Source organism: Ciconia boyciana, chromosome 1 (assembly GCF_034638445.1).
Source record: "Ciconia boyciana chromosome 1, ASM3463844v1, whole genome shotgun sequence".
Classification (NCBI taxonomy): Eukaryota; Metazoa; Chordata; class Aves; order Ciconiiformes; family Ciconiidae; genus Ciconia; species Ciconia boyciana.
The window spans coordinates 52,111,232-52,124,500 of NC_132934.1; the positions used below are offsets into that span (position 1 = coordinate 52,111,232).

Sequence of the window (13,269 nt, forward strand, 5' to 3'; positions counted from 1 at the left end):
GGGGAGGGGGAATGTGGCAGACATGCTCCCAATTCAGAAGCCCCCGCTTTCTTGGCAAAGAGAAATTTCCAGGTGGTGCAGCGCAAGCAGAGGGTTCCGGGAATCCCCAACTGGCAAAACCGGTGCTTCGGAGCTTATCGTAAACCAGCACCATGTACGGATGTTGGCACATCGCCCCGGACCGCGGCAAGAACAGCATCCTTCGCCTAGCGCAGCAGGCTGCTGCCAAATTCACTCTTAAAGCCCTGTAGTTTTTTCATCCCGGATTTCTGTCAAGTGCCGAATGTGGCATGCGTGAGGGACGGTCACCAACACCCGCCTCACCCGTGCCCCGGAGGAATCATCCGGCCTGCCCCCCGCTTTGCTTCCCGCCTCCGTGTCTTCACCCTCTGTTGGGAGGCTGGTTAGCAAAGGCCAGCCGGGCAGGGGCAGGGGCAGGGGCAGGGGCAGGCCCAGGCGCCGGTCCAGGCCCGGCCCGAGGCAGGGGCAGGCCGGCGGGGCGGGAGGTGCCCTCTCCCGCGCCGCCCCGGGAGACTTTGGGCCGAGCGGCAGCCGCTCCCCGCACCGCCCGCCATTTGTCGTGCTGCCCGCTGCCATGGCGGAACGGCACCGGCTCCTGCTGGAGAACGCCCAGCAGCTGGTGCTGGTCTGCGGCCGGGGCGAGGAGTACCTGCTGCGGGAGGCCGCCGCCGGCCTGGCCGTGCTGCGGAACGCCAGCCTGGTGGTGGGGCTGTGAGTGCGGGCGGCCGCGGGGCTGGGGCGGGGGCGGCGAGGCTTGCTGCGGGAGCGGGTCGCTGCGAGCTGCCCCCGCCTCGACAGCCTGCCTGCCGGCTGCCAGCCTGCCTCAGCCCGGCGGCTGCCTCAGCCCGGCGGTTGCCTCAGTCTGGCGGGTGCCTCAGTCTGGCGGGTGCCTCAGCCCGGCGGCTGCCTCTGCCCGGCGGCTGCCTCAGCCTGGAGGCGGTGGAACGGCAGCGAGCTGCCTGCATTGAAACATGCCTTTGTAATTTTGATTATTTCAATCCCTGTCCTGATAACTGCCTTTATAATGCTGTGTTCGCACTTCCCGCCTCGTAAAAGATAACTTCTAGCCTGGTGTTGATCGTAACTGCTATCCTTTTCTGCCTCTGCTGTGTCTCTAGGTGAACTGACCTGAACTAATAGCAATCCTGTAAATAATTTGTGTAATTAATGAAATTATAGTTAATAATTAACGTCTATAATTACATCTCTTCTCTCCCATTTCTAAATGCTCTAGCTGCTATTTGCCTCTTAAAAATTCAGCCGTGTAGCATAGAGGTCCCTTCAGTAAGGTACCCGTGGTGACTCCCGGTTACTATTCCAGTGGCCTGCAAAGAGCTGGAGAAAGACAAGGCTTAAAGGACAGAGGTGCTGCGTGCGCCCCGGGAAGCTCCTCTCGTGTAGGTGAGGTGGAGCTCCATGCATGGCTGGAGGGGATCCCTCAGGTGCAGTGTAGCGTTCCCAGTATCATCCTCGAGCTCCACTGGGAGAAAATTGCTGTTGAACCAAAGATCAGCACCAAAGAGCTTTATCCCTATGGCTTCCAAGGGCGCAAGGGTATGATTCGGGTCCAGGCAGTGGAGGCTGGCAATGACAGTTTGATTTCCATGAGGGGAAGAGTGTTCTGCAGATACTTGCTGGAGGAATGCTGTATATTTGGTGATCCACAAGAGAAAAATAACGTTGTCTAGCAGAAATTAGAACAACAGAGTACCAAGGTATCATCCTGAGGGATGTAAGTAGAGGACATGATAAGTGTTACGGCAAACAATTTGAAATGCATGGCATTACCCCGTTGTTTTCTGTGCATCTGTAAGATTAGCAAACCACCTCCTGTGTGCCTCTTCAGTCCTGCTGAAGGTCCCTACTCCTGCTTTCAGAGAGTTGTTGCTCCAGGAGCTCTGTCAGTGAGCACTTGACTTTTCAACGGGCTCACGCTTCCTTTGTTCGTTGTCTGTTGTTTGCAGAGATGGTTGTATCAAAGCTGTGGGCCAGGCAGATGTTATTCGCAATCAGTTTTCAGGAGCAACATTTGAAAGAATAATTGACTGCTCCGGGAAGTGTGTGTTACCAGGTAGGTGTATTTTTTTATAATGACACAATGCCAAATTGCGGCAAGTGCTTAGAGACAAAGTAAATGTGTATTAAACATCCCTCCATCCTTTTTCCTCTGTATTCAGTACTGGTTTGATAATATCTTATGTTGAGGGGCAGAGTATTGTAGCTTCCTCATCGGGAGTGCTGCAAGGAAAAAATTGCAGCTCTCGGGATGGTTTTTTGGGCTTGATGGTAGAGCTCTGTCTCCTTTTGGTTTGTCTTACATCTGTTCCTCTGTATCATAGATCACAACGGTAACATAGCTGGCCCGCTGAGTGACTTTTCAGATTCACCTCTGTTTTCTCTACCCTTTCCGCCCATCAGCCGTTCAGCTGTGGAGCTCAGTCTCTCCGTCCTGCCCGCAGCCAGTTGGAGGCAAAAGAGCAATGCAGGATTTTAAGTCACATACTCTGCAACTTTATCTAATTAAAAAATAAACCTAGGCAAGTCTACTGCATGTTAAACTTTGCAAGTGGTGTTAACACACAAGCTGTTAGACCTCTGTTTCATTTGCAGTGGGCTTGGGCATTCAGTAGTGTTGGTTTCACAGCTCATAGAAAAAGCTCCCACTGGACCAAGTGGACTATTGCTAGAGTAAGTGGTAGCGTACTAAGCCCAGCCTAAGCACTTTGCTTTTTTTAAAGGACGCAGACTTAAAAGTCTAATGAACTATTTCAAAGTTTGTAATTTATCCCTTCTTTCACAGTTTGAAAATGTCATCAAAGCAACATGAGGAACTGAGCAACTGATGCATTTACCTAGAGATGTTTTGCATAAGGTGTCAGCCAGTACACCTAAAAAATTTGAAAGAAAATTAATAGCCTTTGAAGAAAATCCTAGGTTTTTAGCTGGTTGGATTTTCTTTTTCTTTAACCAATAGCAGCTTTATAGGGGAGCTTCTGCTGTCCATTTTATTTGCTTCCATGTTCATAAGCTTTTCTCTTACACAGTGAAATAACCTGAGTGTACATTTACTTTGTTTTCTTTAGGCCTGGTAGATGCACATACACACCCAGTGTGGGCTGGTGATAGGGTTCATGAGTTTGCAATGAAGGTAATGGCATAAAATTACACAGCTGGATTTTTTTTCCTCTTTTTTTATGCATAACTATTTCTACTTTCTAGTGACTCCCATCTGTCATTTGTAGAAAAATATATAATTTCTGTCAGATAGTCTAACTGAGGGAGGAGGGATGATTTCTGAATACTGGTAGGCTGAGAGAGGAGTGTAACTGCAGCCTTCGCAGCCAGCCTTGATATATTTTGCATTAATTGAAGGAATACAGGAGTGCTGCCTTCTATTACCATCTAAATCTTGTGGGTTTTTTTTTCTTTTTTTTTTCCCACATAAATGAATTTTTGAGCTAGAGATAGGTTTTCGCCTTGGGCTCAGGGGGAAGCAAATCTTCAGAGTAATTCTCTGTATGTGGCTTCTTACATCATTTCTTCACTTAAGCGGAGGGGAGAGAGGAGGGGGAGGGAGGAAGAATTAATGAGGATTTTTTCCCCTCCTCTTTTTCTCTCTCACTGCAAAGAGACCTTAAGGCACTTTCCAGAATCCCTTGGATAGAAAATGCACATTTAATACCTAATTGTATGGGGGCGGGGGTTGTTTGTTTGTTTGTTTTCCCCAAGCTGGCAGGCGCGTCCTATATGGAGATCCACCAGGCTGGGGGAGGAATACATTTTACTGTGGAACACACTCGGAAGGCCACAGAAGAAGAGCTGTTCCATACTTTCAAACACCGACTCGAACGCATGCGCAGAGCAGGATCTACATTGATTGAGTGCAAGAGTGGATATGGCTTAAACTTAGAAACAGAGCTTAAAATGCTCAGGGTGATCGAACGTGCTAAGCAATCCATGGATATTGGCATTTCTTCAACGTACTGTGGAGCTCATTCTGTGCCGAAGTAATATGACTTGATTTTTCTTGCTCTTGTTAAGTATTACTGCTTTGCACTGAAAAGTGGCTGTTACTTTCAGAAAGGTTTCTTCTGCCTAGCCCTCCTAAAATATAACATATTTGAAACAATACCCAGTATTTACAGAAGGCTCTCCTAAATTTTAATTTGAAGGAAGACGGGGTAACCTACTAAATGCCAGCATAAGCTTAGTACAGAATCCCTGCCTCCAGCTGATGCTCACATTGAACATAATGTGGATACAGAAAGTTCTTCTGCTTGGGTTTGCTGCTACCCTTCAAGCTTAGTCTCTGCCATGAGCTTTTATTTTGACCAGCAAACAGAAAAAAATACTGTATTTAATCCTTATATACCTCAGTAAACAAAGCTTAATTATGCTTCCATGCAATGAAGAATTGCATGCATCTTATAGGTATGAGATGAGTAGAAGATTGAAGTAAACATGTTTAATCACAACTATTTTGATGGCTCAGGTAGACATACCATAACAAGCCTTTCTCACTTTGACATTGTTTTCCCTATGATGAAAATAACATCTTCAAGTTACCAGATTTTGTTGTATGAAAAAATTAAGGAGTTTTAGCTCATTATGTGAAACATATTTTGACAGACTAAGTGGTAGGCTGCTGCAGAACATGGCATGTAAGATGGAGGCAGGCCTAGCATCACAGGGATACTGTGGCAGTATTTAAGAGATGTTCATTAAAACAAAAAAAGCATACTCAAAAAAAAATCTACCTCTTCCAACATTCAAGAAAACATGACCTAAAAAAATGTATTTGCAATTTAATTATTGTGTATTTGGGGCAGGACGGCAAATTATCTTTTGTTAATGTAACTATTCAAAAGGAATCCTGTATAATATTCAGTAACTGGAAGATGGTTAAGAATAAAGTAACTAAAATCTGCTGAAAATGCCAAATATATTTCAAGAAGTTCTACTAAAATTTGGAGGGCTTAATGGTAAAATAAAATTGAGGTTTTACCCCGAACGATATATATTTCTTAGCCCTTCCTTTCCTCCTCCCCTAAAAGGCCTTGCGAGGATTTCAGTCAAAATCCTGATAAATAGTCTTTCCCACCAAAATATTTCAAGCATTTCTGTAAACTAAGGAAATAAATTCCAGTGTTTTTACAAATATATCAAACCTTACGTGTTAGAAAGACAGGTGTACCGTCTCACTCTCTGCACAGTTCTGTCCCCACTGATGCGTGTCAAGCATAACAAAATATAGGTAGTGAGGATATTGTATGTGAAGTAAGGAGAAAAGGTAGTTGGGGATTTGAGGAAATTTCCTGAAGGAAATACTGAATTATCTGTATTTTCCCGTTTGAGTCTTCTTAAATCCTCTTCTCTTTTCATTCAAATGTTCATGTCTAGAATATTTTGCTTGAATTTTCTGCTGCCCTTCAAACTTAGTCTCTGCCTTGGTTTTTATTTTGACCAGGAGGAATTCTGCAGTTCTTCCCTGATCCAAGGCCTGATGTTCAGAGCCGTGGTCCTCAGCCTTTGGCTGGCTTCTGAACGTCTAGGCCAGTAACATGCTAAGGGAAGCATCCCGCTTTGCTGAGCTCCCGTTTTAAACTCTGAATTTCCTGCAGCTTCAGTAACAGTGGAGGATCACAAGGGGAACATGCTGCCTGCAGGCTTGGGGCTGGGAATTGCTCTTTGATATTATTTATGTAAATTAGATGATGATCTTGTGGATTCTAGAAGCTGTTAAACAGACATCTTCCAAGCCACTTAAGCTCATGCCAGTTTTCTTTCATCATTATATTCCATAAAACTGCCCTGTAGTTCAGTTATGCATAAATCATCAAACAAAAGAGTAAGATTGATTTAACTATTTTTATTTAAATCTTCTTGATTTGTGTAGGTCTTAAAATGTAATGCCCTTTTTTGTTGTAAGTACTTAATGGCAACTCTTGACTAGATAGCCATTAAAAGTCTAATTATTTCCTGATTATTTTGGAATGATCATAGTCGTGCAAAATTGTTACTGCCAATTTGCTAACATTGAATTAATTGAAAATAATTCTATTTAATGTGAAACAAGAGAGCAATGTTATGCTTGCTCATGAAAAATGCTGCTTAGACCCCCGCGGGGCTGCTGCCAAGGAGCTTTGTTAAATTCTTGTTAAGCCATTTGCTTGCTTGCTTCTTACACTTGGCTTAATTTACTGTTGCAAGTCTGGCCTCTGACAGCAGAAGCATCACTAGAAAGTTCACTTAATTGATAAAGTTGTCAACTCTTCCATGTTGCCAAGTCTTGCAATATGTGATGTGTCTTGTAAAGCTTCAGTATGTGGAGTCTTAAGAGGAGCCTACCTCCAGAACTGCCAGCGCTGGTTATTCTTTTTTCCCACCTGCAAATTAGCTTTGGGCAGATGTTGAGAACATGCTGTGTGTATCTGTTCGTGATTTCTAGGTATACAGTAATTCAGTGTGATTTTCTGCTTCTAGAAGGCACCATTGACATGATTCACATTGACCAGGGTTTGGATCAGATGAGCTCCAGAGGTCCTTACACAGTTGTTCTGTGGGACTATAATACGGTGTATTGGTAATAGGCAGTACTTACTAAAGTATGCGCCACACAGTGCAGGCTACTTTAGTCTGAGCCATCCTGAAGAAAAATAAGGCTGCTCTGTTTATAGTGATCCTTGTTCCTGTCCATTGCTTTTAAAAATGTTTCCAGCCTCAGAACTTCCGGTTCCTTAGGAAATGAACCTCAAAAGCTCACAGCAGGGGGGCAAAGAAACAACTGCTCTGTCATCCCTCCAGTCATCATTTTGACTCATATTCATGATTTTGAGGATGTCTGATTCTAATTTTTTTTTTTTTTGATTGGCAAAGCTTTACTGGGCCCTTTTCATCTTCAGGAAGAAATTTTCAAAGGGATTTCCTGAGCAGAAGCCTCTTGCATTAGAACAACGGCAGTTTTGAATTCTTGGGCATTATGTCCCCTCAAAAAGTGAAACCAACACTTAGGTTTCCCTCTGTTTTGTCTTGGCTCTGGTCCTAACCTTTCAGTCCAAATTCCTCCAAAGGCTTCAGAGTAAAAGAAGAAAAGGGAGGAGGCTTGGCATGGCAAAAGCTTGAGCAACCCCAATGACTGTTTCAGTGAGAGGTGAACAAAAGAAGGCCCATAAGCCAGGTTCTGCTCTGCTTTATAACCACACAGCCTCGTTTATAAATCCAAGCAGAATTTGGCTTCTTGAATTTACGGCCACTGTAAAACTCCCAGCTTGCCCACATGTGGCACTCATATAATGCCAGTCTGTGCATGCTTTCCAGTGCCTGAAATGAGGATTGAGATGTCACAGCGACTTAGCTGCAGTAGCTCACTTATCTTTGGATCTTAAAATAGCAAAATATTAACTCAACTGCAGATTTTGGGATTGTTTGCTCTTTCAAAGGCATTTACTGATCTCTCCTGGGTTATCTTTGTGTAATAGGGGGTTCATAAATGGTTCTGACGTTGGCAAACTGAATCTCAGAAGGCTCCTCTGATTTAGAAAGAGTTATCTAGCTGTCACTCTGAATGATATAAAAGGAGGAGAGGTAAATTTAAAATCATGATTTGTGCTGCATATCCCCTTTGAGCTTTGATACTTGCATAAAAATATTGCATGGATACCATTTAAAATATTTAAATAATCATTTACCTGTTTTAAATAGTTGTGTTTTAGAATACAGTATAAGTAGGTCAGAATATATGAATAGGAAAGCAGAAGAATTTGTTTTAAAATTCCCATGTCTTGGTTAGCATCCAAGAAGGTAACCTTATAAAAAATATCTCGTAATACAATCTAATATTCTTTGAATGGAAAGTAATTAGTGTTTGAGAGTACATGAATTACAGTAGTTTTAAATTTTTTCATCTGAAGGTTTTTTGAGTGATTTGTGTTTGCATCATTTTCTAAATAATCTAGTAATTGTATGTACAATTTGAATGTTTGCCAGACTTCAAGGATGTTACTCTTATGAGTCTGTAACATTTTCTTTTCATAGAGGCAAAACAGTTACTGAAGCCACAGATGACATTATCAATAACCATCTCCCTAAACTGAAAGAACTCAAACTAAGTGGTGAAATACATGTTAACAATATAGATGTGTTCTGTGAGAAGGGAGTCTTTGATCTGGATTCTACTAGGAGAATTCTTCAAGCTGGAAAAGATATAGGGTTACAGATTAACTTCCATGGTGATGAACTCCATCCGATGAAATCTGCTGAGGTACGTCTTTCTTAACATTCAGTTAAGCCGTTTTTGCTTTTTGCTTTGCTTTTGTGAGAGCTGAATCTTTGAAAGAATTGCAGTTTTCAAAACCAAGGTTTTCTTTTCTAAGACTTTATAAAATAGACCATTCATAGACATCTATTTCTATCAGACGATAGAAAGTGCAGCCCTTGTGCAGCTGTGGAGTTAAGGACATGGGAGGAAGCCTTGACCTCTGGGACTAACATGCACTGCCTAGTCAAACATTGACTTTGCTTATCTTCCACATGGGATACAGATGGGGAAAGTGGATATCCATGAACCCAAGAATGACAAAAACATGCTTTCTATGCAGCTTGAAAAATCTTTTTTCTTTAAACGTCCTGTTAGCAGCAACAAGTCAGATGTGCAGTGAGCACACTCAGAGGGATGGTTTAGCCAAGAATAGGCTCCCAAATATCTTGATAAAGAAGGTCACTCTGAGACCATGCTTCACCATTATTTAAACATTGCTTCCTTCCTGTGGGGTCTGCTCAAGTTATTCTCTGCTGTATTTAAAAAAATGAAACAAAACAAAACAAAAACTTGATTGATCATAAAAGCCTTTTTGGTGCTTCACCATTGAAGGCAGAAGCTGCACTACTAGTTCTGCAACCAGTGTCAGTTTTGTCAACCCTTTTCTGCTGGATACTTTGTGAACAGGAGTGGATGATGGTTTTATCCATAGCTGTCCCATAGTTTGCATGTTAGTCTGTTAAAAACACCACTGAAGGTGCGCTTGCACTCGATGGGTGGTTAATACCTTTTTGTGATCAACTTTTCCTGCAGTAAAGTAACAAATATTTTATCTCTGCATTTAGTTTGTTCTTTCAAGCATTTGTTATTTTTTTCTTTTAGTTAATTTTATATTAATAATGGATTGTCTCCTCCAGTCATTTGATAACAACACTGCTTTACTGAATTAATTGAGAACAGTGAGTAATTTTCTTGAAAATTTGCTTAGCTTGGAGCTGAACTAGGAGCCCAGGCTATCAGCCACCTGGAAGAAGTTAGTGATGAAGGTATCACGGCGATGGCAAGAGCTAAGTGCGCTGCTGTCCTTTTACCAACAACTGCCTACATGCTAAGGTAAGGCCACTAGATGGAAGGAAAACTTTTGTAACAGCGAAACCATGTTTGTGGTTTTAGGGTCTTTTAATGTAAAAGCATAAGTTTGTATCTATGCCTTAAAGATCAGGCTGGATCAGTTAAGACAATCACAAATACGAAGAGCTGAATGAGGCTTCTCATGTCTTGGTTTTGGTGGAGATTCTCAAAAAAGAAGCAATACCCTACTTCTGAGAAGTCTCACAGCAGATTTCGAGTGGTTCAGTCAACACTGGAATTTAACTGTTATGACAGGCTAAGGTGATAATCAGGCGTTCATTTAAGAAGAAAACCAGACCGGTTTTCTTTAATCCATTTAGCCTTTGAAAACTGAATTGGCTTCTTTTCAGGCAAATTATATCTGCAATATATCTATTTGCTCTCTTGCAGAAGATTTTGCTGGGAAATGAATCCTTTGCTTATCTAAAGTACTGACAGACTGTGGCTAACATTTTAAAAATCTCATCTGATTTTACCCAGGCAACACTGAGGAGAATTGCCTTAAGAACACTATTTTCCATATGCAGATATTCCAGATAAGCGTAGATGGATCACCCGCTTACGCCTAATGCCAAAAATAAGCCACCTAGATGATGAGGACCGCGATCCAATAATACTTTCCCTCCTGTGAAGAGAAGATCCTTGAGATAATTTTGGTTTATTTTCAGCAGCCCGCTTTCTGAGGCATCGAGGCCTGTGCCGTTGCTGCCTGTGTTCACGTCTATGTCCGTGCTTGTGTTTCTATTTGTGGTTAGCTGTCTGTGTCCTCCACCACTGCTTTTGAACCACTGGCTGATTGCAACTACATGCACTGCCAGAATACAGATATCGGGGAGGATGTGTGGTCCTGTTACATGTTACTGCAGAGACTCCATGCAGTAGAAAGTTTATAACCTCAGAATAAGTCTAAGATGGCGATAATAACGAGCCGTAGGAAATGGGGCCTCGTTTGTTCCAGTGTCTGGTGCACTATTTACTGAACACAGGCCTCCCAGTCTAATACACTCTAAAAATGAAGAGGAGATATAACAGATAACTGGTTAAAAGAATATTAGAGGGCCGAAAGCTGTGCAATGTATGAGAAGTTGCTATAAGGCGATGTGGTACATCCTTTGCTGGCCTCCCTCAGCTCCTTCGGTACCACTTATGAGAGCTCAGACCTTGGGAGGTCCTGCCCCTATACTGTCCCCTGGTTTTAAGAAAAGCAGTAGCGGCCAGGGCTTCACCAGGTAGCCAGAAGTGGGCCGAAGAGTGCAGCTGGAGAGTTGCTTAACAGTTAGCCTTTGCTAACTGTTGCTTGCAGTACTCCTAAGGAGTCTGGCAGCAGAGCACAGCAGGGGATGCAGAGGCTGGAAGGACGTGTGAGGATGGGGAAAGGCTCTTAAGACAAATCTTTTTTAAACACGGTTAATTCCCAGAGCATCGTGTTGTGCAGGAGCCGGTGGTATTATCTCATAAATCTGCTAAGAGGCTTCTATAGGGAGAGGGTTGTCGTATACGAAATGTAAGCACTTTATTGAGATGTCATTTATTGTTCTTTTCTGTTAACTGCAGTGCCTTTAAAGCTACTTTTTGAGCAGCAGATGCTCTCATGTTTCATTTTTATTGTTACACTGGTTTGGACACGATGTTTGACGCTATTGGCTTTCCAGCAGCTATGGCTAAAACTTCTTAGAGAGTGTATTTCCTAGTGCCTACCCTTGCAAGCACCTACCCAGATTAACCTAGTGGCCAAAAAATTTTGAAATGGCTATTCCAGATATTGAAGTTATTGAAGATATCTTTTGCATTAACATTGCTAAGTGAGAAAATCCTCTGATGTATAAAAATTAAATTCATAGCCTCAACTTAGTATTTTGAATTGCCAACAGAATTGGGAAGGGACTATTGCATTGCTTATGCCATTGCTCATATTTGGGAGCCTGTCTTTGAAGCTATAAGGACTAGAAAAATACTTTTTTGAGCAATGAAGATTTTCACCTCGTAAATCCTTAAGTGGCTGAGGTCTGGATAAATACCAGAATTTCAGTGGCCTGGAGCCTGATGCTTAATACTGGCTGCTGCCACATGCTGTTCCTGCAAAAACAGTGAATCACACTTCCCATTTACGCTGTCCATAGGGTGACAGGTAGGGAGCCAAGAGGAGAATTTGGCCTTTTGTCTCCAAAAGGATTAGTGTAACTGAAGGCATGAATGTAGCCAAACCAAGTGATGACTTTTGCTCTTGTAATTAATCATGTAATAACTAAGCGAATTGTACTGACAAGTGTCTTTTTCCCACTAGACTGAAGCAACCTCAAGCTAGAAAAATGTTAGAAGAAGGAGTTATAGTTGCTCTTGGCAGTGACTTTAATCCTAATGCATACTGTTTTTCAATGGTAAGCTGTTCCTAATACTTATGACACCACAAAATTATGAAATCTCTTACCAATGCAACTTGTGTATAGATCTTGTGCACTTAAAACAGTCTTTGTATCCGCAAAGAGAACTGTCTGCCCAGCTTAGACAATTGCTCATGTTTATTTATGTGGGTTGGTAGTTTTTGCCAGAAAGTCTTGAAACCAGAAGGGCTTCTATTCTTCATATGCACTGAAAGGCTTATAAAAAAGGCTCTCAAAGTTCCTGATTTTAGAGTTCTCATTTTGGAGTTGGCAAGATTTACATTATGCAGGACAACTCCTTCTGTTGCACAAGGAGGGAGGAGAGTGCTTAGGGATTTGAGGCATGAACAGCTTTATTTGTGTTTCTGGTAACTCCCATTTTCCACTTAACTTGCCTACTAGCCTATGGTGATGCATCTGGCCTGTGTAAACATGAAGATGTCCATGAATGAAGCACTAGCAGCTGCCACCATTAATGCAGCTTATGCTCTGGGAAAATCAGACACGCATGGCTCCATAGAGACTGGCAAGCAGGGGGATCTTGTTATCATAAATTCGTCAAGGTTTGTTCTACCATTGCCGCTTGAAATGTGATTTAACATAAGGGACTTTGTTTTTCACCATATTGTGGATAGTGGAGAGGTTACTGAATTCCTCATGCTTTAGAAGTTATCTTCATCTGAAAAAAGGGACACTGCTAGCATTTTAGACCCACTTTCATTCACCTTAATCACTCCAGTGGAAAATAAAGCCTCAAATTTTGGGGCTAATATTACAAATAATCCATGCCTAATTACAAATTATCTAAAGAGAATGCCTGTTTATTTTGTGGAAGGAATTCTCTACTGATTTGTACATTAACTCACTGTATTCATGTAACGAGAGATCAACATGTAAACATGGAATAGTGTTTTCCGATGGTTTAAGCAAATCTTTTGTAATTGCCAGGTATACTAGGTATGTGACCTGCTTTTATGCAAGTCTGGTTATTCTTAAACATCTTGTTGTCTTTTTAGGTGGGAGCACTTGATTTACCAGTTTGGGGGACATGAAGCATTGATCGACTATGTTATAGTTAAAGGAAAAGTCATCTATCAAAATGAGAGGTGTGGGACAATGAGCAGTTACTGAGAGAAGACAGTAATTTAGGAAGCTACTATAATCAAATTAGCATGGAATATTTCAAAGCAACAGACAAATCAGATTTGTATTTACTGGTAAATTGCTTTCCTGCTCACCTTACCAGCACTCTTACTCAAATAAACTTTACCAAGCATTACGTATCTGGTGCATCTTCATGTCCTCTCCACCACATAAAAATAATTTCGAGTTGTATCTATTTGAAATAAGACAGTTTCCAAAAATTTTTTCCTATACAATTTTAATCTATACAATTATTATACTTGGGGGGAAAAAAAGGCAAACAAAAAAACCCACCAATGAATGAAGATGTTTGGATCCAGGTAAGATTTATTCGGA

General features: G+C 42.0%; 1 protein-coding gene across 1 annotated transcript; it reads left to right on the top strand.

The window, feature by feature from the left end:
* The first annotated feature begins 595 nt into the window (after window positions 1-595).
* AMDHD1 (amidohydrolase domain containing 1) lies at window positions 596-12,936 on the top strand. The gene is made up of 9 exons (XM_072884439.1): window positions 596-732; window positions 1,986-2,092; window positions 3,105-3,169; window positions 3,751-4,028; window positions 8,056-8,281; window positions 9,267-9,391; window positions 11,694-11,787; window positions 12,193-12,353; window positions 12,807-12,936. The coding sequence occupies exons 1-9, from the start codon at window positions 596-598 to the stop codon at window positions 12,919-12,921; spliced, it is 1,308 nt and encodes a 435-aa protein (XP_072740540.1). The 3' UTR covers window positions 12,922-12,936.
* The last annotated feature ends 333 nt before the right edge of the window (window positions 12,937-13,269 follow it).

Excerpts from the sequence above, each read along its gene's own strand:
- AMDHD1 (XM_072884439.1), top strand. The coding sequence starts at position 596 with ATGGCGGAACGGCACCGGCTCCTGCTGGAGAACGCCCAGCAGCTGGTG. Across the intron at positions 733-1,985 it reads GCCAGCCTGGTGGTGGGGCT|AGATGGTTGTATCAAAGCTG; the intron begins GTGAGTGCGGGC and ends TGTTGTTTGCAG. Across the intron at positions 9,392-11,693 it reads ACAACTGCCTACATGCTAAG|ACTGAAGCAACCTCAAGCTA; the intron begins GTAAGGCCACTA and ends TTTTCCCACTAG.